General features: G+C 38.5%; 1 protein-coding gene across 2 annotated transcripts in view; it reads left to right on the top strand.

Moving 5' to 3' along the window:
* Positions 1-2,478: 2,478 nt before the first annotated feature.
* Smap1 (small ArfGAP 1) overlaps positions 2,479-26,117 on the top strand; it is a 109,153-nt gene continuing 85,514 nt past the window's right edge. The window contains exon 1 of one of the 2 annotated variants that reach the window (XM_090338594.1): positions 2,479-2,752. In XM_090338594.1, coding sequence (XP_090194720.1) covers positions 2,635-2,752 — 118 coding nt within the window. In that variant the 5' untranslated portion in view covers positions 2,479-2,634. The remainder of the gene's footprint in view (positions 2,753-26,117) is intronic. The other variant, XM_090338595.1, reaches the window with a different exon arrangement.

Genomic DNA, 26,117 nt, shown 5'->3' with positions numbered 1-26,117 from the left:
GCTACTATGGTAAGAGATAGGTGAGGAGACAAAATTATTGTTGTTGTACTGGTATTGGGTTTCGAACTCAGGGCCTGTGCATTGTCTTCAAGGTTGGTGTTCTACCACTTAAGACACATTTCCACTTAGACTAATTCTGGTAGTTAATTGGAGATAAGAGTCTCACAGATTTTTCTTCTCTGGCTGGTTTTGAACTGCAGTCCTCAGATTTCAGCCTCTTGGGTAGTTAGGATTACAGGTGTGAGCCACCAGCACTTGGGTATAAAAGGTTCTTGTTAGCTCTCCATGTGCATGAAATCAAATTCTATATCTTTGCACAAAGTGCAACCTCTTGGCTCCAATTTACTATCCTGCCTTTCCTTAATTCCTTAATACCTTTGTGTTATTCATAATCCATGTTCCTCTTGTATACAACCTGACATGTATTAATATTTTTCATGCTACCTTTCTTTCCCTTTTTACATTTCTACATCCCCCCCCACACCATTTTTACATTTTCTAACACCCAGGTCCAACATTGCCTCATCAGTGAAGCCTACCCAGATTCTCGTAGGCTATTAGACACCTTTTTGCTCTGACAGTATTTTACATTTGCTATAGACTTTATGGTACAGCTATTAATTTATATGTTTGTATATGGCAATAGGCAATAATCTAATAGTAAACATGAAATTATATACTGATGTATGAAGAAGAAATAAAAAAGAAGAAACATTTTCTGTCCATTCAGAAAATGCAAGTTAAAACTCAAAATATAACATTTCACTTATTACAAATAAGTGTTATATCTATATTTCAAACAGTAATTTTGGGTGGGTGAGACACAGAAATATGACCTAGGCCAACCTGAAATACAAGGGTAGCATATAGTTTTAGAACTTCAATTTCCTTTTTATTTATATTTTATTTTTATTTTTTTGTCAGTCATGGGGCTTGAACTAAGGGCCTGGACACTGTTCTTGAGGGTTTTTTTTGTTCAAAGTGAATACGCTAAAACTTTCATCAACTTTCTGGTGGCTAATTGGAGATAAGAGTTGTTAGTCCAATAAGCTATCTTCCCATAGCGTAGCATGCTCTTTACTCAAGCAACAGTAGGCCCATATGTTATAGATCATTGGCCTCCTCCTCTTTTTACCTTGAGATGGCACTCCTTTGGGGGTAGTTACAACCTTATAAGGCAACAAGATCCCCTTAAAAGTGACTTTCAAGTCTGGGTAGCTGCAGAACCCTTAGCAGCCACTGGGGCAGCAGTCATAAATTATAGCGTGCCATGATGAAGCCCCTGGTTCAACCAAGGTCTCTGCTCCCCAGCCTTGTAGTTTATATAAGTCATCTCAGACAATAGTGGGCATGTCTTTTCATTTGTGCCTGGATGTCTGCATTGTTTTGTGGCAGGACCTGACAAGTCTCCAGCCCCAACTGGCTTTGAACCATGTTCATCAAATATAAGCCTTCTGAATAGCTAGGATTATACGTCTGCCACCAATGCCTGATTCCCTTTACTTTTTAATTTGCTATTACCCACCAGAAAGTTTACAGCTGTGCGTGTGTGTGTGTGTGTGTGTGTGTTCCAGAAATGGGGCTAGGACTCAGGCCTTGACACTGTCCTTAGCTTTTCCCCTCTTATCATTTGAACCACAGCTCCACTTCTAGCTTCTTGGTCGTTAATTGGGGTCATGAATTTTCCTGGGTGGCTGGCTTTGAACTGCTATCCTGAAATGCCAGCTTCAAGAGTAGCTACTCCTAGGCCCCAGGCACAGACACACTGGCACACAGCCAGTTTACAACTTCTAATATATCAGGAAGTCAGATGCAGCTTGCCATTTGTTTCCTATTATAATTCAACACCTAAAAGTAGGTATGGTGTGAGACAGAGTCAGTTACTTTGGTTTTCCAGTTTTTAATAATCATTTTCAATGTCTGAGTCTGGACCTTATAATATTAAAATTTTAATTCCGCTGTGTATTTAATTCTGCTGTGTATTCCTCAGCTTATCAGTATTACTATTTTCTTCTCTAACTTGTTTACCCCACTTCATCCCAGGCATGTCTTTAGTTTCTAGAATAGTGCCTGCTTCAAAACTGCAAACGAAAAAACACGGAATGAATAAATTTCTTCAATCACCACCATTCCTGCATTTCCAATGTCTTGTTAACGAAAGCAAAGAAACGAAAGCTGCTTCCTTGTAATGCACTTTTCCAGACCACCTGAAGCTCTGAGGTGAGTCCATACCGGGTAGCACACGCGACAAGTCTGGAGTCACCGCGGGCCCTCTGGCGGGAAGCGCAGGCAAGCCTGGCGCGCGTGCGCACGCGCCACAGCACCCCGGCACATGCGCGGCAGCTCGCCCGGCCTCCTTCCCGAACGGCTCCCGGAAACCTTTCTGGTCGTCTCTCCCCTCCACTCTCCTCCCCTTCCTGCCTCCCTCCCCCACCTCCCCTCGCGGACTCGGGCGGGGCGTGCGGCGGGCGCCGGGCGAGGAGGCGGGACACGTCGGCGCCGCCACCGCCGCCGCCCCTCCTGCCGTTCCCTCGGCCGAGTCCGCCCGCGATCGCAGCGGCGCTCGGTGCTTCCCGCGGCCCGGCCTCCGACAGCGTCCGCCGCGCCTTAGCCGCCGGGCTCCCCACCGCCGACATGGCGACGCGCTCCTGCCGTGAGAAGGCGCAGAAGCTGAACGAACAGCACCAGCTCATCCTGTCCAAACTGCTGCGGGAGGAAGACAACAAGTACTGCGCCGACTGCGAGGCCAAAGGTAGCTCGGGACCGGCGCCGCTCGGGTCGGGGCCTCCCGTGACCGGTGACCTTCCCGTTGCCCCGCCCGCCTGTCGAGGGCCGCCGCCGCGGGGCCCTGCGGAGGGGGGGCGAGGGCGGACGCCGGGCGACCCGAACTCGGCCGGGCGGCGGCCGAGTCAGGCCGCTGGGCCCGCGGCCCCGGCCTCGCTTTCTCCCTTCCCTGCCCCGACCCAGTGGTGCTGGCTACCGGAGGTTGCCGGGGACTGGCCTGGCGGGGTCCAGCCAGTGCCGGGGTTCAAGGATGGCTGGCCCCCTGGCCGCCGAGGGTCACGGTCCGCTCCGGGTCCTGCTGGGTCTCTTAGATGAATGGAGCCCCACCTGCCCGCCCACCGATAGCTTTCGTACCAGGCTGTCATGTTCTGCAAAAGGGTCCGTGGGCCTTCCTGATGGGCTGGGACCGGCGAGTAGAACGGCCGGAGAAGCGGCTGTGTTGAGTAGTACATCGCCACAGCAACGTGGAATTTATTTCCACGAGTCGTCTGGACAGTGGATTTATGATCTAGAGGTTTCAGTGAAGAGGCTCCCCAGAGCAGCTGTTTTTGAGGGAAAATGTAGACCCTGGTCTGTCTATTCTATGCCGAGGGTTCGTTTTAAAGACGTAGAGGTGGAAAAGACCTAATTTTAGTTTATATTCAGTCAGTTTCTGCTTGAGCCTATTTTTAGCTGATACGTTTTCGGTTTGGATATGTGATTTACATTATGATGTCTTTAAGTTACCTCCTGGGGAATGCATCTTTCAGATTTTTAAGAACAAATTTTCTTCTGAAGTTAGGGAAAAAAACATCTTATTTGATTGTAAATTGGTTTATTTGGTTATCTACTGAGAAATATGTAGTCCTTCAAAGCCGAAATAATCTTGGGGAATATTTTGAATATTTTTTTCATTGTTAACCAAGACTTTTACTTGAGGCTGTAATATGTTCTCTCACTCTAAATGAGTCATATTTCAGTAAGGTGATAATGTATTTGATTAGACTTGAATCAGACAGCATCAAAGTTACTCTTCCTTCTTAACAGGTACTGGGGGCTACTGGGAGAATCAAGTGGGGATACTGTGACTTTTCCATATCCTAGTAATCTGACTCAGGTTTTATTTATCCAGTTTATATTTATATTCATATTTATTCTATTTAATCTTCAGGCAGTGAGTTTTTAACTGATTCTTATATTTGCTAGCTTGTTACTTGATTTGTGTGTGTGTGTTATTTTGGTAAAGTGTATTACTGTTACTGAGAGTCAGTTGCTTGCTTATCATTGTAGTAGGAAAATACTTAAAAAGTAAGTCTTTAGAAGGTCATATGAAGAAGCTGAAATTACCACATTTATGTTCACATTTTATCATCTTTGGCAAGCACCTGTAACATTGTAACCACAAGAAATTGTCAAAAAGAGAGGTTGGTAAAATGGTTACATTTAAATAATAATAGTCTCCATAATTTCTTTTCTTTTTTTTTTTTTTTTTTTTTTTTTTTTTGCCAGTCCTGGGCTTGAGCTCAGGGGCCTGAGCACTGTCCTTGGACTTTCTCAAGGCTAAGCTCTACCACTTGAGCCTCAGCACCACTACTGGCTTTTTTTTTTCTATGTAATGTGGTACCGAGGAATCGAACCCGGGTCTTCATGCATGCTAGGCAAGCACTTTAACCACTAGGCCAAACTCCCGGCCCCAATTTCTTTTTTTGTATAGAAGTTGAAATAAATTTTGTTCAGAGTTCCTTCTCCACAAAATATTTTACTAAATAATTTTTTTACTTGTGCTTCATAAAATAATTTGTTTTAAACAGTTTTTTATTAATCACAGGATAACATTTTCTCTTTTTTTTTGGTGGGATTGGAGGGACTAGGAATAATCTTTAAATTTTAATAAAAAGTTTTGCTTTTTTGGGGCTGCGATTGTGACCTAGAGGTAGAGTGCTCACTTAGCATGCATGAAACCCTGGGTTGGATTCGTGGGTACTCCATACATGGAAAAAGCTGGAAGTGGTAGAGTGCTAGCCTTGAAAAAGAACAAGGACAGTACCTATGCCCTGAGTTCAAGCTCCAGTATTGGCAAAAAAAAAAAAAAACCCCACAAAAAAACCCCAAAACACAAAAAAACCCAAAATGATGCTTCTTTTAACCTGAGGAGAAAGAAGCATTTGTTTTCCTCTCTAGTAGTATTGCCACTGAAGTCAGTTGATACACACTAAGTACCTTTTTTTTTTTTTAAACTAAGTACCTTTTTTAATTTTGGCTTTGTTTAGTCTTTTGAGAAGTGGAAGAAGTAGTGAAAAAGTAGTATTAAAAAGATTAATAGTACCAAGAATTCAGTGTCACAGTCATGACAGAAAGATTTTATTTTTTTCCCCCTTGATTCTGCTAAATCTAAAAAACGTTAACATCTTAATGGCTTTCTTATGTTGTTTTGATCTTTTTATGACCAGTGTAGACTATTAATTGATGTAGTTAGATTTTTATAGTTAGAATTATTGAAACATTTGATATAACTTGATGATTGATCATTTTTTGACGTTTTATTTGAACAATATTACATAGATGTTACATTTCAGTAATATGATAATATTACTATCTTAACAGGAAATTTTAAATAAATAGATTATATATTCACATACTTATTTATTTATTTATTTATGTTTTTGTGGTAGTAGGGACTGAGGATATAACCCCAGACCTTGTTATGATGCTAGACAAGCACTCTGCCACTGAGCTTGGGGTTGTGCTATGCAGCCCAGGGTGGTCTCAGATTTTTTTCTTCTTGCTTCTGTATGATAGCAAGGTATTTTTGAGCCTCATTGTAGTGTTCTCACAGTAAAATTTTTGGTTTGTTACACAGTTGTATATATATTATTACACATATATATTATTACACATGTTTTCTCACCGTCTAAATTGGTTCATGCTTTTCATGTATCTAGAAGCTATTTCATAGTCTTGCAAAAAATACTTTCTGCACTGATCTTGGAGAAATCTGTTTGAGTTTGCCCTGTTTGATTTCCTTATTGTCAGCAAAGGTATGTCAGTTGGGTTTGGGCATTTTCTGAGTCACCAGTTTGTGTTTCCTGTACTGATGGTATTTAGGGAGTAAGGAAGAAGAAAATAATGGTATAGTTGCCAATTTCCTGCTCTTGATCCTACCCTTACAAATAAACTGAGCAACTGGAGACTAAGAACAGGGCAGATGCACATTCGTGATTAGAGTAGGAATGTTAAAGTAGTTCTGTTGGTTATGAGTTGATGGTTATGTCTTCAGAATTTAAAGCTTTGTCCACAAATAATTCCAGCCTTGATTCTGGCTTATATTTCATATTTATATGACATGAAAATGATCCTGTTGTCCCAGAAGTTCTTTTGTAGTTAGAAACATCAGGTGTTTGAGTCCTAGAAGTCTTGGGTCTCCCCCTTCCTCCCTCGGGTGTATGTATATATTGGTCATGGGACTTGAACTTGGGGCCCAAGGCACTGTCCCTGAGCTTTTGTTCTTAAGGCTAAGGCTGTACCACTTGAGCCACAACTCTACTTCTGGCTTTTTTGGGGCTTGGAGATAGAAGTCTTAAGAGGTTTTCTTCTTGGGCTCAAATCTTATAGTCTTCTGGGTAGTTACAATTATTGGCATGAGCCACTGGTTCCTGACGTAGCATTCTTTTTATTAGACTTTCTGCTATTGAGAACTTTAATTCTTTGCTTGTTGCTCAGAGCAAACATTTCATTTCATTGATTTTTGACTTGAAGACAGTTTGGTAAACACTCTGTTAGGTTTGGGGCAAGATAATTTGTAAGACCTAAAGAAAGTTTGTTAGTGGGAGTTGTATATCTGTAGTGAATAATTGTAAACTGATGTTCTAAGTGGTATAGTAGTTGCTTTAAGAAATACTTCCTCCCTGTTTATCTCTGACTCTTGACTTTTGCCCCCTTGATGTCTTCACAATTCTTGAATGCTGCCTTTGCTTACACTGTTTCTTTCTTAAGATCTCCAACTTAAAAAAGAGCAAAAACAAAATAAAAACCTTCTATTCTTTTTCAGTTTTTGCATAAATGTCTTTTCCAGGGAAATAATTCTCTTTGAACCTCCCAGAGTTACACTTCCAATTTGTACATTTAAAAACAAGACCTTGACTTATTGCACTTAGCATACTTATAAATTGAGCTTTATTGAAGTAATTGTTAGGTACTCTATACTTATATTGGATTATAGGTGCAGAAGATATCTAGTTTATCTGGCTTAGAATAGTTCTCGGCCCCAGTGTATGATATGTAATTCAGCAAATAACCTTCTGAGTGAAAGAGTGGACACGTGAAACAGAGTGGCCTGTTAGGATCACTGGAGTTCTGTGTGAGAGGTTCTGAAGGTGGAGTGGGAAATCACCTGATAGAGAAGGCATTCAAAGACATAGCTGTCTAGATTCAGAGTTAGAGAAATAGAAAAAGAAGAAAAGGTTTTTCCACATGGCCAATTTTTGGTAAGCTGCCTTTAAATATAATCAGATTTGGTAGCAGGTCAGTCACATGTTGAACGAGGGCAAGGAAGTCACCAGGTAAAATGTGTTTAAGTCGAAGAAGAGGGTAAGGTGACCTAGATTTGTGTAATGTCAGTGTGTTAATCACCAGATAAGCGTCAAAGAAATCTATAGCTAATTTCTAAATTAAATAAGGGCTTAGGAGATCAGGCATTTGTGGTGGAAATTATGGATCTATTCTGGCAGATATACTGCCATTGTTGACAGTGCTCTAGTTGCTTCTTACCCACAGAACTTTTGATGGTAGAAGGAAGGTCTGTGGTTGCTATAAATTAGAAATAATTTATAATTAAATAATTTCTGTTAGAACTTTTTGTCAGTTTTTTCTGCTCTAAGGACGTGGCCTAGGCAACATTTGTGCTTTCTCTGTGCAAATGATTGGAAGAACTTAATTTATTCAGTTTCTGCCTTGCAAAGAGTCTTTTAGCTAGCTCTCTTAACTTTTTTCAAAAGTAGAAATGTACAGCATCTGGTTATGAGACCCATCCCTAAAGTTCACCACAGGCAATGAGGATGGAGAACATTTTTCATTGCATTTATTATTTTAGAGTTGTTGTATAAGCCTGCTTTAAAGTAATTCTGGAACTGGTGTTTATGATGATGCCAATACTTAAATTGTAAATATACATAAACTAGAGTCTGTGACTATTGTCAGTCTTGGGCTTGAACTCAGGCCTGGGTACTGTCCCTGAGTTTCTTTTGCGCAAGGCCAGCATTTTACCACTTGAGCCACAGCACCACTTCCAGCTTTTCTGTTTATGTGGCACTGAGGAATCTAGCTTTATGCATGCTAGACAAGCACTCTACCACTAGGCCAAACTCTTTGTCCTTCCTTCCCCTTCTCTCCCTTCTTTCCCCTTCCCTTCCCACCCCTTCCCACCCACCCTCCCTTTCTATATTGGGGCTTTGAACTTTCTTTCTTTCAATCTTCCCTTTCCTTTCCTTTCCTCTTTCCTTTCCTCTCTCCTTTCCTTTCCTTTCCTCCCTCCATTTCTCTCTTTCTCTCTCTCTCTCTTCCTCCCTCCCTCTTTCTCTTTCTTTCTTTCTTTCTTTCTTTCTTTCTTTCTTTCTTTCTTTCTTTTTCTTTCTTCCCCTCTCCCTCTCTCTCTTTCTCTTTCTCTTTCTCTTTCTTTCTTTTCTTTTCCCTCCCTCCCTCCCTCCCTCCCTCCCTCCCTCCCTCCCTCCCTCCCTCCCTCCCTCCCTCCCTCCCTCCCTCCCTCCTTTCTTTCTTTCTTTCTTTCTTTCTTTCTTTCTTTCTTTCTTTCTTTCTTTCTTTCTTTCTTTCTTTCTTTCTTTCTTTCTTTCTTTCTTTCTTTCTTTCTTTCTTTCTTTCTTTCTTTCTCCAGTCCTGGGCTTGAGCTCAGGGTTTCAGCACTGTCCTTGGACTTTCTCAAGGCTAGATTTCTACCACTTGACCCTGAGCACCATATATATATATATATCCATAGTACCAAGGAATTGAACTGGGGTCTTTGTGCATGCTAGGCAAGCAGTCTTATCACTAGGCCAAACTCCCGACCTCTTTCTATTCATCCATCCATCCATTGATACATGATTAGAATCCCATATCTTATTAATTACAGCAGTGAAATAATTGGCATCCTAATTGTATAATTTATAACTCAAGCTTTATTTTTTTACTTTTCTGAAATTTTAGGAGATTTTAGAATGAGACGAAGGGAGGAGAAATGGAGAAAAGGGAAGAGAAAAGCACCTCCAGCTTATTAAAGTGCAGAAGATTCAGGCTTTCTTGTCTTTCTGCTTATCTTCTTTTTACTTTCCTTGATGGAAGATTAAAAAAACAAGGAATTTTATTTAGATTGCTGTAATTATTATATCAGCCATTAATTGGCATTCTAAACAGTTGATTTAACCTACATAATTTTGTTTATAAATCAGTTTCTGGGCTATGTTAGTTTCTTAAGGTACCTGAAACTTAGAACTTTATTTCAAAGAGGTTGGTTTAGCTTAGTTTGGGCAGCTGAAAGCTCCAAAGCAAAGGCTGGCTGTAGGGTAGTAGCCCTGGTTGCATCAAATTGTGTTAGATGTCATAACAACGGGAATGCCAGTGAGAGAGAGGGTGAAATCACAGTGAGACTGGAAACTGGAAGTGTCAAGAACACTTCCCAGACAACTCACTTTAAAGAGATACAAGATGAGACTAAATGAAATGAACTCTAGGATATGGAAATAAGAGGTTTATCTTTGTGATTGTTGTTCTTTTTTTCTTTTTTATTGTAATTAACAACGGTTACAGTTACATTCACCAGATAGAAGGTATATTATATATATTACATTGATACCTCTTCTCATGTTTTTGTCGTGATTGTTGTTCTTAATGTACTATGTGAAACTGTTTCTTTTCCTTTCCGCTGAAGGTTTATCTCATATTGGTACTGTACTGACTTTGGTACCTGGTATATTTTATATATATATATTTGTTTATTTGAAATAGGGAAGGAGAAAAACAAGATGATTGGGAGGGAAAAGGGGACAAAAACATGAGAAGGGGTATCAAGGTTTGAGAAGTAATGCACCCATCACCTGACAAGTGTAACTGTAACCCCTCTATACATTATCCTGACAATAAAATACAATTTAAAAAAAGACAGAGAAACAAATCAGATCCATTGATTCTTTCTGGGGGCCATTAGACAGTGTCTACTACATTAAGTTTGTAAAGGTCCCACCACTTTTCAGGTTATACATAGGATCAAGTACACTAGTGGATTCATTAAAAGTTTAAAGATACTTAAAGAAAGCCAGGTGCTAGTGGCTTAGGCTTGTGATCCTAGCTACTCAGGAAGCTGAGATCTGAGGATCATGGTTCAGAGCCAGCTGGGCAGAAAAATCTGTGAGACTTATCTCCAGTAAACTACTCAGAAAAAGCCAGAAGTGGTGCTGTTGCTCAAGTGGTAGAGCACTAGCCTTGAGAAAGCCCAAGAACAGTGCCCAGGCCCAGGTCTGGCAACACCCCCACCACCCCCGAAAAAAAAAAGCCGAGGACTAGCAACCTCCCCCCCCCAAAGACTTTAGTTTATTTTAAAATTGTTATTATACTGGTGGTATACAGAGAGGTTACAGTTTCATAAATCAGGTAATGAGTTTTATTTCTGGATAGTATCACTTGTCAAGACTTAATATTTTAAAAATGTCGCTTGTCTTTAAATCTCTGTCTTTAACATGATCCTTGTTTTAGCAGTTGGCAAGCTGATTGTAAATGTTTTCTAGAAGGCAATGAACAGCAGTCCAAACAATTTTGGAAAAGAAAAAGTATTGGAGATTTAATGGAAACTGACTTCAGTATTTATAAAGCTATAGTTATCAAGCCAGTATGATCTTGGTTGAAAGATAAACATGTGATAGGAATAGACAATGATAATCAAGACATACTGTTAATGGTCAGTTAGTGTTGAGTAGAAATGAAAAGGCGATTCATAGCCTTCAACAACAATCATAATAGCAGAATGTACCTTGAACCTTACTTTATCACACACACAAAGTTTAATTGAAATGGGTTATAAAACTATATAAAAGAGGAAAAACTATAAAACATGAGAGAAAATGTTTGGAACCTTGAATTAGGCAAAGAGTTGTTTGGTTAGAATACAAAAGACCATTCCATAAAGAAAATTAAAAGCATGCTTTTCAGATGCCTTTTTTTTTTTTTTTTTTTTTTAAATAACAGAATAGGGAGAGAAGTAGGGGCCGGATGGCTAAGACTGATAATGGTACATAGGGTTCATAAACGGCTTTGTAATATGGCAACCCCTAAACTGTTATTCAGTTACCTAGTTAGTCAGTTAGCTGAGATCTGAGGATTATGGTTTGAAGCTAGTGGGAACAGGAAAGTATGTGAGACTTTGATCTTGAATTAATCACCAAAAAAACCTGGAAGTGGAGCTGTGGCTTAAGTGGTAGAGTGCTAACCTTTAAAAAACAAGTGCAAGGTCACTGTCCAGCTTCTTGAGTTCAAGGCCCAGGACCAAGTACAAAAACAAACAAATAAAAATAAAACTGGCTAGTTGTCAGGGTCTGGGATTTATGCCTGTAATCCAACCGACTCAGGAAACTGACATCTGAGGATCATGGTTTGACACTAGCCAGCAGAGAAAAGTTTGTGACACTTTTATCTCCAATTAACCATTACAGAGTTGGAGGTGGAACTGTGGCTCAAATGGTAGAGTACAGGCTTTGAGCAAAAAGAGTTCAGGGATTGTGCCCAGCCCTGAGTTCAAGACCCAAACCAGCATAAAACAACCTCCAAAAGGAGAGATAAGTAATAAAATGAAAGACTATTGTATCTGATAAGGATTTTTGCTCAGAATACGTAAAGATTACAATTTAATAATAAAAATATTTGACATTTATTTGTATATGTGTGTCTGGTCTTTGGGACTTGAACTCTGGGCCTTGGTACTCACTGTCCCTGAGTTCTTCAGCCCAAGACTAGCACTCTACCACTTTCGCCACAGCACTACTTCTGGTTTTCTGGTGGTTAATTGGAGATAAGAATCTCACAGACTTTTTGTGCCAGGACTGGCTTTGAATCTCAATCCTCAGATCTCAGCCTCCTGAGTAGCTAGGATTATAGGTGTGAGCCACCTGTACCCAGCTTATAAAAGTTTTGTCTTAAAATAGCCAACCACTGGAAACAGTCTAAAAAGTTAGTCACTTACTGACTTGATAAGGAAAATGGTTATCTCCATAGCCTGGAGTACTGTTTTGCAGCACTAAAGCATGAATGAATGCTAAAATCAATAGCATGAAAGAGTCTTAAAGGTATTATGCTTAGTGAAGGAATCCATATAAAAAAAAAAACTACATAATAGTGTGTGACTTCAGTCTGTAGAATTCTAAAGGTTAAAATTTAAAGGGACCAGAAATTAGACAGCTGTTTGCCAGGTCCTAGAGTGAGGAAAGTAACTATATTTAAAATTTAAAATGCAGATGTGTTCCTTTGTTTATTTGGTGTTAGCTGTTATGGAAGATATGGCAATTTCCGAGTGTTTATTTGAATATGTGCAACATATACAACTCCAAAATTGTTTAATGATCTGAGTAAAGATTTTTCAAAAGCAATGCTTTTATTTTTATTTCATTATTATTTGTTGCCAGTCCTGGGGCTTGAACTCAGTGCCTAGTCTTGCTCAGGGCCTGAGCACTATCCTTGGACTTTCTCAGGGCTAGAGCTCTACCACTTGAGCCTCAGCACCACGTCTGGTTTTTTTCTATGTATATGGTATGGAGGAATCAAACCTGGGTCTTTGTGCATGCTAGGTAAGCACTCTACCACTAGGCCAAACTCCTGGCCCCAACCCTATATAATTTTTAAGAAAACTAAAATTTTAAGCTGAGTGCTGGTGGCTCATGCCTGTGCTCTTAGCTGCAGTGGAAATTGAGGTCTGAAGATTGCAGTTTGAAACCAGCTCGGGCATTAAAGTCCATGATACTCTTATCTCCCAGTTAGCCACAACTTAGCTACAACTCTTACCTCCACTTAGAAATGGAGTTGTAGTTCAAGTGGTAGAGTGCCAGACTTGAGCAGAAAAAGCTAAGTGACAATGCCCAGGCTCTGAGGTCAAGTTCCAGTGCTTTCCCTGCCTACCCTCCCTCAAGAAAACAAATTTACTATTGCAGAAGAGTTAGACTTGATCAAAGAAAAGAAACAAAGGGTATTTCATTTTAAATACCATGTCCCTGATGTTAAGTGGAACTTTGATATTCCTTAGCTGGTTTCCTGTATAAGTATATTCTCTAAGAACTACTGGGGTCACAGTGATAGACACAAAAAGAATTGTCTCAGTGAGGCAAAATCTGCAGAAGGATTTGACATCAGCCAAAAATTTAGCAAGCAAGCACACAGGGCAGGCAAGCTCTTCCCCTAGTAATGCAACAGGTCAGGCTCCAGATTGGTTGAGCTCAGATTCACAATCTTGTTTGTGATTGGCTACTTTGAACAGGCTAAGATGTATTTACGAAAGGTGACCATTAGAAGACCAATGGTACCCAAGCATCTCAAAATATATTCATATCCTCTACAGTTTCTTGAACCATCTGAGGTGTGTCATAATTTCATCTTGGGAGGTAAAACGTATGCAATAACCTGTCAAGCTTAGCACCAAATGGTTTTTGTTTTTATAAAAATGCTTAACCTGCTTGACCACCTGCGAGTGGTGTTTACCTTTAAAAACTCAGCTCCACTGAAGCCCTGGGCTGCTCTTTATTGGCCCGAAGGTAGAGAACAGTTGCTGAGCAGTTCTTAAAATGACTTCTCCATTCACTGAGTGCTGGTAACTTTATTATGGCAAGTTCGAATCCCATCTGACTGGCTAGTATCTAACACTTACCATTAATCCTTCTTTATCTCAAGGCAATTCCTTGTTTCCTTCCCCTCCCCTCCCCCTATCAGCCCCCTCCCCTCCTCTCATCTCTCTATGCCCCCCCTTTCTTTCTCTTTGCTGGTACTGCTGTCTTAGCAGAATAATTAAGAATAGCTGAGGCATCTGTCCAAAGCATCCACTTTCATAGAAAAGACAATTTTTCTCACACTGTATTTTTTTTTTTTACCCTGAGACTGGTACTTAAACTCAGACACTTTTGTTCATTGACTGTTGCTCTAACATCTATCTGAGCCATATTTCCAACCCGTTTTAATATTAAAATTTATGAAAGTATTGACCTGTTAATTTTTAGTGACTATAATTGATAAAATACATGAATCACTTCATGTAGAGTCTAATATATAATATGTTTCCAATAAATGATAGATTTCAGCCTGATTCTTGCTTGAATTGATCATTAGATACCCTGTTGTTTTGAACATGGTTAGAGATAATTTGAAATGTGTGGAATTAAAACCAATTTCCTAAAATATTTAGTTTGAGACAGTCTAAATTGCCCAGCTGCCTTTAAACACCTGGGCTCAGTAATCTTTCTGGTTCAGCTTTCCAAAGGGCTGGCCTTACACAGACTTAAAACTAACATGCCCTGCTCTTGGAATTTACTTTTTTTTTATTAAAGAATTTATTAACGTTGATTTTACATCATATTTTAAATGACAAGTTTGGAATTTACTTTTTAATGGAGATGCTGATTCTTTCACCAGTTGAATAGTTTGTTCTTTGTTGAGAATTTAGACCATTTTATTATTGACAGTTTTAAACTTCATTGTTTATATATATATCTATCTGTAAACATTAGGAAATAGGTGATTTTTAAAAACATTTGTTATGAGTTTTTTCTTTTGATGAATACTGAGGCTTGAACTGAGGACCTTGTACTAGCTAGGAAAGCACTTGAACTTTTTTTGCTTTAGCTTATTTTTCAGATAGGTCTTACATTATGCCTGCCTAGCCTGGACCTTGGTCCTTCTTTCTGTTCTACACTTAGTGTCATAGGAAGATTGACAAGTGCACTGCAAACTTTTTTTTAAATTCTTAGATAGTCTTGCCATTTTTCAACACTGTTGACACATTTCATTGTTTTCTGTGTTGTTTACTTTTGAAACAAATGCATGTGTATACTCACTTCTGTACAGCTTTATCACATATAGATTGTATAGACTCATCACATAATATTTCATCACACTCAAAGATATATAACAGTTAAGTTACCATAAAAATCTCTTGGATTGTCCTTTTATAACCAACCATACATTCTTTTCTCCTCCTTTCTGTTCCCATTCCCTCTGAAATTCAGACACCTGTGCCCTGTGAGGAAAATCGTTTGGAATTTAAATAATACCCAAAGGAATGTTGTTAATATGTATACAGGTGGCTCTTAAGTTTGTTTTACATCTTTGTTGAAGTTATCTTGTTTGGTTTGACATTATATAATTAACTCTTAAATCAGTGGTTGAAATTCATAAAAGCTGGTTTTGAGACCTGTCAGTATAATTAAAAAAATTGTTTTTAGCATATTTTCTCTTACCTTCAAAGAAAGTACAGTTCTTTTTGTATAAATACATTGATATCTTAGATTTAGTACAATTGGATTAAACATTTGAATGTAGTGCATTTAAATAATTGTTTATTACACATATCTGCCCTCTGCTGGTAAAAATGCATTATTGCTGTTAATTCATTAGCTTTAGTATTATTTATTTGAATGAAATAATATTCCATAATTTGAAGACTGGCCATAAAATTAAATTTTGGGGAAAATAACCTTACTATAGGAAAGATCTAAATTCTCTTTGGGACTGTTTTTCATAAGGGCTCATTATACTCAAAATTCCAGAAGCTTCTGGTTGAGAAATACTAACCTAATATACTCATAGTTAATTTTGCATTGTGTTTGTGTGTATTTGTGTGGGTTCTTTGTATTTTTTTTGTAAGTTCTACATATACTCTTCATTTGTGGAAGCTATTAGCCACAATGGTTTGAATGATTTTAAACATTTCTTTATTCTACTACCTATATTCCCATGTTTAATAGCCAACTTTAGTTAGGAGCTTCTCTGTTAGACAAAGTAGACTATATAAATGTTTGTAATATCATGGAAAGTTTAATTGAAGAGTAGTGTTTTAGCTTCAAAATAGTAAATAATGATAACGGGCATTTTTTTCAATAAATAAATCTGTAATGGATTTCTTTTTCATGTGTCCTTTTTACATTAAAGAGTTTCTCAATATAATAATCCAATTAAGCCGGTACAGGTGGCTCACACCTGCATTCCTAGCTGCTCAGGAGGCTGAGATCTGAAGATCACAATTGAAAGCCAGCCCAGGCATGGAAGTCCATGAAACTTATCTCCAATTAACCATCAGAAAACCGGGACTGGCGCTGTGACTCAAGTGGTAGAGCAATAGCCTTGAGCTGATGGGCTCAGGGACAGAGTTCAAGCCTCACAACCAACCAACCTTCCCCCCCAAAAAAGTCCAATTAGCTGAGGAATTTAAGATTATGAACCTGGGTGCTAGTAGCTGGCTGACTACTACAATCCTAGCTAACTCAGAAGGCTGAGATCTGAGAAATGCAGTTCAAAGTCAGCCCAGACAGGAAAGTCAGTGAGACTCTTATCTCCCATTAACCACCAAAAAACTGGAAGTGGATCTGTGGCCCAAAGTGGTAGAGTGCTAACTTTGAGCAAAATTGCTCAGGGTCAGCTCCCAGGCTTGTATCACGCAATTTATATGCACTGCCAGTTGATTTCAGTGTGGTTTCCGTAGTCTGTGGTATTGACTAATTCTTGAATTTTGATTTTGTTTAGAAGATTAAAGTTAGGTTTTAAAAAATGATCATATTTTCTTTGTTCCAGCTAATTGAGGTAAAAGCTTTCCACTTTTAGTGAATGTTTGGGAAAGAATATGAGTTAGAAAACATAAACTAAGTCTGTGACAGTTTGAGTCATAGTTTAATTTGTTTTTTTTTTTTGCCAGTCCTGGGCCTTGAAATCAGGCCTGAACACTGTCCTTGGGCTTTTTCAAGGCAAGAGCTCTACCACTTGAGCCACAGCACCATTTCCGGCTTTTATCTATGTATGTGGTGCCGAGGAATCAAACCTGGGTCTTCGTGCATGCTAGGCAAGCACTCTGCCACTAGGCCCTTGAGTCATAGTTTAATATAAAAATATTCTAAAATATGTTATATTATTAAAATATACCTTTTGATATATACATAAAATATATCATGCATAAGTATATATTATAATATATAAAATTAATTAATCACTAGAAAAGCTCAAGGGGTAGGATAGTAGTGTTGAGGTGAAGAGCTCAGGGACAGTGCCCAGGCCCAGAGTTGAAGCCCTATGACCACCACCACCACCCACAGCAAAAATCTCTTGGATTGTCCTTTTATAACCACACAGTCCTTTCTCCTACTTCCCACTCCCATATTTCTAACCCTTGACAACTATGAATCTTTTCAAAAATTTTGTTATTTCAAAAGTGTTTTATGAGGCTAGGAATGTGACTTAGTGGTAGAGTGCTTACCTGGCATGCATGAAGCCCTGGGTTCATTTCCTTAGTACCACATAAACAGAAAAAGGTGGAAGTGGCACTGTATAAGCCTTGAGCAAAAAGAAGCTCAGGGACAGTGCATAGGCCTTGATTTCAAGCCTCAGTACACACACACACACACACACACACACACACACACAGAGCTTTTTATGACTGGAATCATACGATATTTGATTTTTACTAGACTTAAATGTTATTTATTCATTCTGTTGGTTTAATTCTTGAGTGAATCATTCATGTATTTAAATAGTTTTGCCTTTTTTTTCCTTTTGGTCAAACTCTGGACCTGGGTGCTGTCCTGAGCTCTTCAGTCAAAGCTAGCGGTCTTATCACTTTGAGCCACAGTGCCACTTCTGGCTTTTTGGTGGTTAATTGGAGAAAAGCGTCTCATGGACTTTGTTGCTTGGGCTGGCTTTGAACCATGATCCTCAGATCTCAGTCTCCTGAGATCTAGGATTTCAGGCATGAACCACTGGCGTCTGGCTTAATAGTTTTCTCTTTTACTGTGTATAATATGTATGTATATATATATTTATTTAATCAATATATATATAGATTGAGAAACATACAGCATAGTATCTCAACATATAACCACATACATATGTGTATATGTACTTTTTGGGTAATAGTATAATATCACACATCTATACTGATGACAAGTAATGGACTTGTCATTTTAAAAACCTTTCTTTTAAAAAAGATTCCTTATTCACTTCATATATTTTTATTGTAATTAATAGAAGGGTTACATTATATTTGCCAGATAGAAGATGCATTTCTTCACATACATGGATACCCTTTTTCATATCTTGGTCCCCATTTCCCTCCTCCCCTCCCCCCACCCCTCATCTTGTTTTCCCCCTCCTTATTCACTCTTGACTACACAAGAGTAACCTATTTTTGTCTTTCTTAGTGTACTTTTTATTCTTGTGCCTGATTTGTTTTAACTACATATTTGTATTCAGTAAAGTAAAATGTAGATTTTTTTTAGAACTTAAACTTAGTAGACCCTTACTTGTAATGAAGATCATTTATTGATGATGATTTTTTAATTTTTTTGGTGGGTTGTGGGGCTTGAACGCTGGGCCTGATTGCTGTCCTGAAGCTCTAGCTAAAGGCTACTGCCCTACCCCTGAGCCTCAGACTCATTTTCACATTTTCTAGTGATTAATTGGAGATCAGAGTCTTAACAGTCTTTTGGGTCTTTAGTGCTTTGAACTGAGATCCTGAGATCTCAGCCTCCTGAGTAGCTAGGATTATAGTATGAGCCACCGCACCTAGTGATTGATAATGATTTTGTGTATGTGTGTGCGCATACGCACACGTATGCTGGTCCTTGGCTTAAACTGAGGGCCTGGATGCTGTTTCTGGTGTGTGTGTGAGTGTATGTATGTGTGTGTGCTAGTCCTGGTCCTGCGCTTGAAGTGAAAGCCTGGATGCTGTTTCTGAGCTTTTGTGCTCATAGTTAGTGCTCTACCACTTGAGCCATAACTCCACTTTTTGTAGTTAATTTAGGGTCTTAAGTGCTTTCCTGTTCTTGTTGGTTTTAAACTGTGATCCTCAGACCTTAGCCTCCTAAGTAGCTAGGATTACTACAGGCTTGAGCCACCAAAAGTCCAGCTGATAATGAATTTTCTTTTCTTTATATTGGTCATGGGGATTTGAACTTCAGACCTTTGCACTGTCCCTGAGCTCTTTTGCTCAAGGCTATTGCTTTATCACTTGGAGCCACAGCTCCACTTAGGGTTTCCTGGTAGTTATTGGTGATGAGAGTTTCACAGACTTTGTTGCCTAGGCTGGCTTTAAATCATGATCCTCAGCCTCCTCAGTAGCTAGGATTGCAGGGTAGTTAGGATTACAGGTATAAGCCACCAATGCCTAGCATAGGCATTTTTTTCTATTTTGTACACAATTGTGTGTCTTTAATGAAGCATGCTTGTTCAGCTAGGATGTACTGAATGTTTTGGAGGTGCACTTGCAGTTAATGTTCCCTTTAGTCCCTTTGAGGTATGGGTCAGCCTTCCCCACACAGGGCTGCAGTCCCATGTGGGCTTTTGTTAAACCTTCTTTGGTCTGGGATTGTTCTTAGTGGCTGTAGGGGTAGCTTGTGTGGACAGCTTCCATGTAGGCAGGGAGAAAACAGCAGTGCTGGGCTTCGGTGATCAGCATTTACCCATATCCTACCAGGATTCAGCTCTAGCCCTTTCTCTGTGGCTCACAGAGAACATGTCAAGTCCTTGTGGATTGTGAGGTTAGTAGGTCTCCCCATGTAAAGTAATTGTGTCTGCAGGCCATTGTCTGTACCCTATCTTGCTTCAGTCATCTGGTGGTTGCAGGAAGGCACTCATTTAGGATAGCCTCAGTGCATTCATCAAGATCTGCTGTTGCAGAAGCCCAGCTTCTTTCCAAGGCTGATTTTGAAGTTTAGATTTTTCCACACTTCATCTCCTCCCTACAAAGATGGTCTCCCCTGTGAACCGACAGTGTAATGAGAACCTGGTGTGATCCATGCCAAGTGCCTCCTGGGGCCTGGCTCCTTAGAATGGGACCTGTCTTGCTGCTTTAGCATAGGCATTTTCAAACTTATCTTTCCTTATGATTTTTTTTGTGGGGGGAGGTGGGGGTCCTGGGGCTTCAGGACCTGGGCACTGTCTCTGATGTACAAGCTTCTTCTTCTTTTTTGCTCTAGCTTTTTTTCTGTTTATGTGATACTGAGGACTTGAACCCAGGGCTTCATACATACTAGGCAAGCGCTCTACCACTGGGCCACATTCCCAGCCCATTTCCTCATGATTTTATGGGACCAAATATTACCATATTCAGCTTGCTTAGTGATACTTTTGTTTTGTTGCTTAGTGATCTGATAACAGTTGAATCTGTTTAAAATAAGTTCATAGCTTTTGTTAATACTTTTCTGTAAACCAAGCAAATGCAAAATAATTTTAAGCTTTTGTACCACCAGATGGTGCTCACTGTTAATCCAAATTGAGAATCGCACACCATTCTCTGAATTGTTTTATTTGGATAGTGTTAGTATTAATTCAGCAGTCTATTCAGATAATTATAATAATTATTATTTTCACCAGGATTTGTATTTGTGGCTTTTTATCATAATTTTTATAAGCATGGAACTTTTTTTTTTTGAGGAATTCTTTTTTTTTCTTTTTTTTTATTGTAATTAGTAAAAGGGTTACATGATATTTGCCAGATAGAAGGTGCATTAATTCACATACATTGATACCCTTTCACAAAGCATGGAACTTTTAAACTTAATTTGAATTTTAAAATATTTTTTCTTTTTATTGTCAGGGTGATGTATAGAGGGGTTACAGTTACATTCATAAGGTAGTGAGTACATTACCTCTTGAACATGGTTACCCCTTCCTGTGTTTTTTTTTCCCACTTTTCCTTCCCCCAACCCCTCCCACTTGTAAAATTCATTTCCAACATATTGTCCTGTGAATATAGCTGGTACACTGGTTCATCCTTTGTCTTTTGTCACATCATCTTGTTTTTCCCCTTCCCTTCCCTGATTTAAGAAAACAAATGTATGTACAGTACACCAGGTACCAAAATGAGATACAACAACAGCCGGGGTAAACCATAAGGGGAAAACAACAACAGAAAAGAAGCAAAAGAGTAAAGAAATAACTTCACACATAGTACATTGAATGCAAGGATAAATCTCTTGATTGTTTCCCTATGCTGGAGTTCATTTCACTTAACCTCATCCTATATAGCCAGATGTGCGTAACTTTTGAGCTAATGTGATCCTCTGCTAGGAGAGTCCTAGACATGTCCTAATTATTACAAATGAGGGAAACCATGGAGCTTAAGTTCCTTTGGGTCTAGCTTGCTTCACTTAATATGATTTTTTTTCCAAGTCTTTCCATTTTCTTACAAAAGGGGCTGTGTCATCCTTTCTGATGACAGCATGGAATTCCATTGTGTATGTATACCACATCTTCTTGATCCATTCATCTACTTAGGGGCATCTGGGTTGGTTCCATATCTTAGCTATGGTAAATAATGCTGCGATGATCATGGTTGTGCTGATAGGTTTCGTGTGGTCTTGTCGACATTTGGGTAAATGCCCAGGAGTGGGATTGCTGGGTCATAGGCGAGCTGTATGTTTAGTTTTTTGAGAAACCTCCATACATATTTTACCTTGTAAACATAGAACTTTTAAGCTTAATTTAAGTTTCACAAGATAAACTTCATTTCATCTCTGAATGTGTCCAGTTACAGTCAGTCTTTGGAATTTTCAAGAATTACTGATGATAAAATGATTACTGTTGTCTTGGTAACAAATGCTATTGAACTTTTATAATACTAAATAACGATTTTAACTTGAGATGGGTGGGATTGAAATAGATACTGAAACAATGGTGGAAGGGGTGATATTGGTCAAGAAGCCTTGGCTCACTGACATGTTGAAATGAAACCCTTTGCATAACAACTTGAAGATACAGGGGCTGGGAGTGTGGCTTAGTAGAGTGATTGTGTGATTGTTGTTCTTAATGTACTATGTTATTTCTCTTTTCTTTTTTTGCCCTTTGGTTAATCTCATATTCTTACTATATCTGACTTTGTTTCCTGGTGTACTATATATATATGTTTATTTGTTTATTTGAAATAGGAAAGGGAAGGGGGGGAAACAAGATGATTGGGAGGGGTTAAGGGGAGGAAAATAGGGACAAAAACATGAGAAGGGGTATCAATGTGTGAGAAGTAATATACCTACTACCTGTAACTATAACCCCAACAATAAAAAAAGAAAAAAGACAAGTACTAAAAATAAACTTAAATATGAAATAAAATAATTTTATATTTCATATTTAATCAAAGACTATATTTTATGTTTCAGGGTGTGTGTGTATGTGTATATGTATGTGTATGTATGTGTTGGTTCTGGAGCTTGAGCTTAAGATGCTGTCCCTGAACTTTTGAATTTATAGTGCTCTATCACTTAAACCACAGCTCTGCTTCCATCATTTTCATGGTTAATTGGAGGTAAGACTCTTAACTAACTTTCTTGTCCAGGCTAGCTAGACACTGTGATCCTCAGATCTCAGCCTCCTGTGTAGGTTATAGGTGTGAGTCACTGGTGCTAGATTTTTAATTTTGTATTGAAAAATTGTATAAAGAATTTTATATATTCCTTTAAATTTCTTTTATTTTAAAACAAATGGTAGGCAGAATTGTGTTAAATTGTGTTTACTCAGAATTGTGTTAATGTAATAAGATAGTAATTTAAAAAATCTTTTGGGCATTTGGAAGAGCTGGAACATAGAAATGAAACCTGACAATAAGATATATTAGTGCAATATAGTTTTGGGTTTTTTTAAGAGCGTGTATTTAAGTATATGATATAATTTGATATACGTATTCATAATGAAATGATTCCTGTACTATCTCAGATTTTTCTATACCTTTTTTTTTTTTTTTTGACAGTCCTGGGTTTGGGCTCAGGGCCTGAGCACTGTCCTTGGACTTTCTCAAGGTTAGAGCTATACTGCTTGAGCCTCAGCATCACTCCTGGCTTTTTTCTATGTATGTGGTACCGAGGAATCAAACCTGGGTCTTCGTGGATGCTAGGCAAGCACTCTACCACTAGGCCAAACTCCCGGCCCCAGGTCTTTCTATATCTTGACTACCAAGAACAGTGCTATGGTAAACAGGAGAGTACATCTATGTGTATAAATTGTTGTTTTCTTTTTTCTTTTGGTTGTTAGATCGTATGGTAGCTCTATTTTTAATTTGTGAAAATTCTTCATACTATGTTTCACAATGGATGTACTAGCTTACATTTCTACCAACAGTATGTATAAGGGTTCTGTTTTTTCACTACACCCTTGAACTTGTTCTCTTATTGTTTTCTTTGCAGGAGGGGGGAGAGAGGTGTATATTGGTTTTTCTACTTAAGTCTCTACTTAGTAGTTCAGGAATGAACTTCCACTTTGGGCCTATTTGTTTAGTTACATTCTTCCTAACTTTTTGCCTGGGATGTCCTTGAACCAAGATCCTTCCTATCTCTGCCTTCAGGAGTAGCTGGTATTACAAGCAGCCACTACCATGCTACCTGTTGTATTTTTGATAATATCTGTCTTACAAAGTATGGATCATATTACATTATGGGTTTGTGAATTTGTGTGGTTGTGTATGAGCATGTCTATGCACACATGCACGCACACCGGTACTGAAGCTTAAAGCCCTTGATCAGTTTTTTCACTCATGGCTGGCACTCTACACTTTGAAGCATACCTCTGCTTTTGGCTTTATGCTAGAGAAATGGGGATGGGTCTCTTCAGTTTGTCTTCCCTGGGCTGGCTTTGAATCACAGTTCTTAGAGCTTAACCTCCTGAGCAGCTATGATTACAGGCATGAGCCATTGGTGCCATATATATATATATATATATATATATATATATATATATATATAACATTAATTTCTTCAGAGGTATATGTTTCACACATATTTTCTCCCATTTACAGGTTTTCTTTTGATTTTGTACCTTGCTGTACAGGAACTTTTATTCTGATGATGTTTCATTTAATTTTGCTTTGGTTTACTGAGCATTTTGTATGGTATCTAAAAATAGTTGTCAAAGCTAATACCAAGGAACTCTCTCCTATTTTTTCTTTTAGGAATTGTACATTTTCTGGGCTTTGAATTTATTTTTCTGTGTAGTGTAAGATAGTGCTCAGTTTCTTCTTTTTTCCATTACCATATTGTTCTGATGACTACAGCTTTGTCATGCAATTCGGAATCGAGGACAATAGTACCTGAGGCTTGAACTCAGGGATTTGGGTGCTGTCACTGAACTGCTTTTTTGCTGAAGACTAGTGCTTTACCCCTTGAGCCAGAGACTCCATTTTGGTTTTATTGGGGAGGAAGGTTAGTTAATTGTCTATAGTCTCATGAACTTTTCTGCCCAGGCTGGCTTTGAATTGCCATCTTCACATCTTAATGAGATTACAGGTGTGAACCACTGGCATCTAGTTCTTTTATAAAAGTTCAAGGAAAGTTTTTCTCAGTGTTAGTCTATCATGGCTAACAGAAATTGAAAGAGACTTTTGTATAGAAATCTTCAGTAAAATCCCATTTCATTTTTACTTATCTATAGTAATTTTTATACTATTTAGTCATAAGAAGATAGCTGATTTTTCTATTTTTATGTGTTTACACACATAAAACAGGCATTTGTATCTATTAACTACTTGGTATTATACGAATTCTAGGTTCTGCTAGAATCAAAACATCAAAGAAGCAAAATATTTTTTAAATGAAAGAAACATAGTTATCAACACCTCAGTATTGTATTTTTTTTGGCTATACACAGAGGTGAGGAACCTTTTTTTGTCAAGGACCCTTAAATATTTATACAAAACAATACAAGCCATCGGCAGCTGACAGATATCTGCCCTATCATGCATTAACTGATTTTGATGGCCAAATATGGTTTCTATCTTTGTCAACCTAGGCTTTTCTTTAAGGTAGGAGAGATACTGTCCATTTTAAAGCTAGGATGCTTCCTGTGCTTGATCCATTCTTTACCTAGTATTATTAGACATCTTTTAGTAATCATCCTCCATACTCTTGACTCTAGAAAGCCTGTACTAAACCACTGGCAACATTCATCTTGTCAGGTTCTATGTTCCTGTACCATTTAACAAGATTTGAAGCTCCTTGAAGGTATTATCTGTTTTACCTTCTTTGTTTAATATTTCGATCAAAATAGATGATAATTAATACATAATTCATATAAATTGAATTCATATAATTGAATTCATATAAATTGATGAATTTATTTTTGGCTTATAGAATTGGCTCTAAAATGAATAACTTGGGTACCTTCCTACTACTACATGTCATTGTAATTTACATTGAGTTATGTAGACTGTAGGTGTAGTGGTTAAGAATAAATAACCCAATATACTAGGGGACCTAAGTAGATCAAATTGTTTTTTCTTCATATTAATATAGAAATGTACTATCCAATATGGGTATATAGCTATGTCTTTGGGGGGGGGCTTGAACTCTGGGACTAGGTGATGTCCCTGAGCTCTGTAGCTCAAGGCTACTGCCCTACCCCCTGAGCCACAGCCCCACTTCCTTTTTCTAGTGATTAGTTGGAGGTACGAGTCTCACACAGTCTTTAGTTCCTGGACTGGCCTTGAACTGCAGTCCTCATATTCCAGCCTCCTGAATAGCTAGGATTACAGGTGTGACCCACCGTACCTGGCTTAGGCTATGTCTTCTTAAGCTCGGGGCTTTTTCTGGTTCCATGGTGGCAGGTTTGCTTCTTTATCATCTCCAGCTAATGAAAATAAGGAAGAGGCCCAAGGAACATTTGGTTAATAGCAGAACACATTTCTGCTTTTAATTTTGATGCCATAGTTTTTGCTTTCTAGGATTCTTTGTCTGGGCAGCCACATTTCTATCAAATTCTCAGAAGTCTTTATTATTAAAAGGAAGAATGACAAAATTGGTGCTAAAGACACACACACACACCCAGAACTTTGAGAATCAAAGCAGCTGTGTATTGAGCTTAGGTCATGAGAGTGGCTTTTCACTGTACAACCAGTTTTCATACTACACATGATATTGAATACGATAGGTAGTCTTGATTTGTAATTTCTCTGGATTTCTACTACCAAATAGCTAAGATTAAGTAACTGCACCTGGCTTAAGTAATATTTTTTAAATTTTTTATTATAAGATGTATGGAGGGATTACAGTGTCATAAATCAGGTAATAAATACATTTCTTTCTGAACATTGTTACTGCTTTCTTTGCTTTTTTGTAGTTTTTCCCTTGCATCCACACCCATAGGTTGTATAGTTC

This window comes from Megascapheus bottae, chromosome 8 (assembly GCF_031878675.1).
Source record: "Megascapheus bottae isolate mThoBot1 chromosome 8, mThoBot2.hap1, whole genome shotgun sequence".
Lineage (NCBI taxonomy): Eukaryota > Metazoa > Chordata > Mammalia > Rodentia > Geomyidae > Megascapheus > Megascapheus bottae.
Note: the sequence above shows the minus strand (reverse complement) of the source record. Positions and strands in the feature narration are given on the sequence as shown.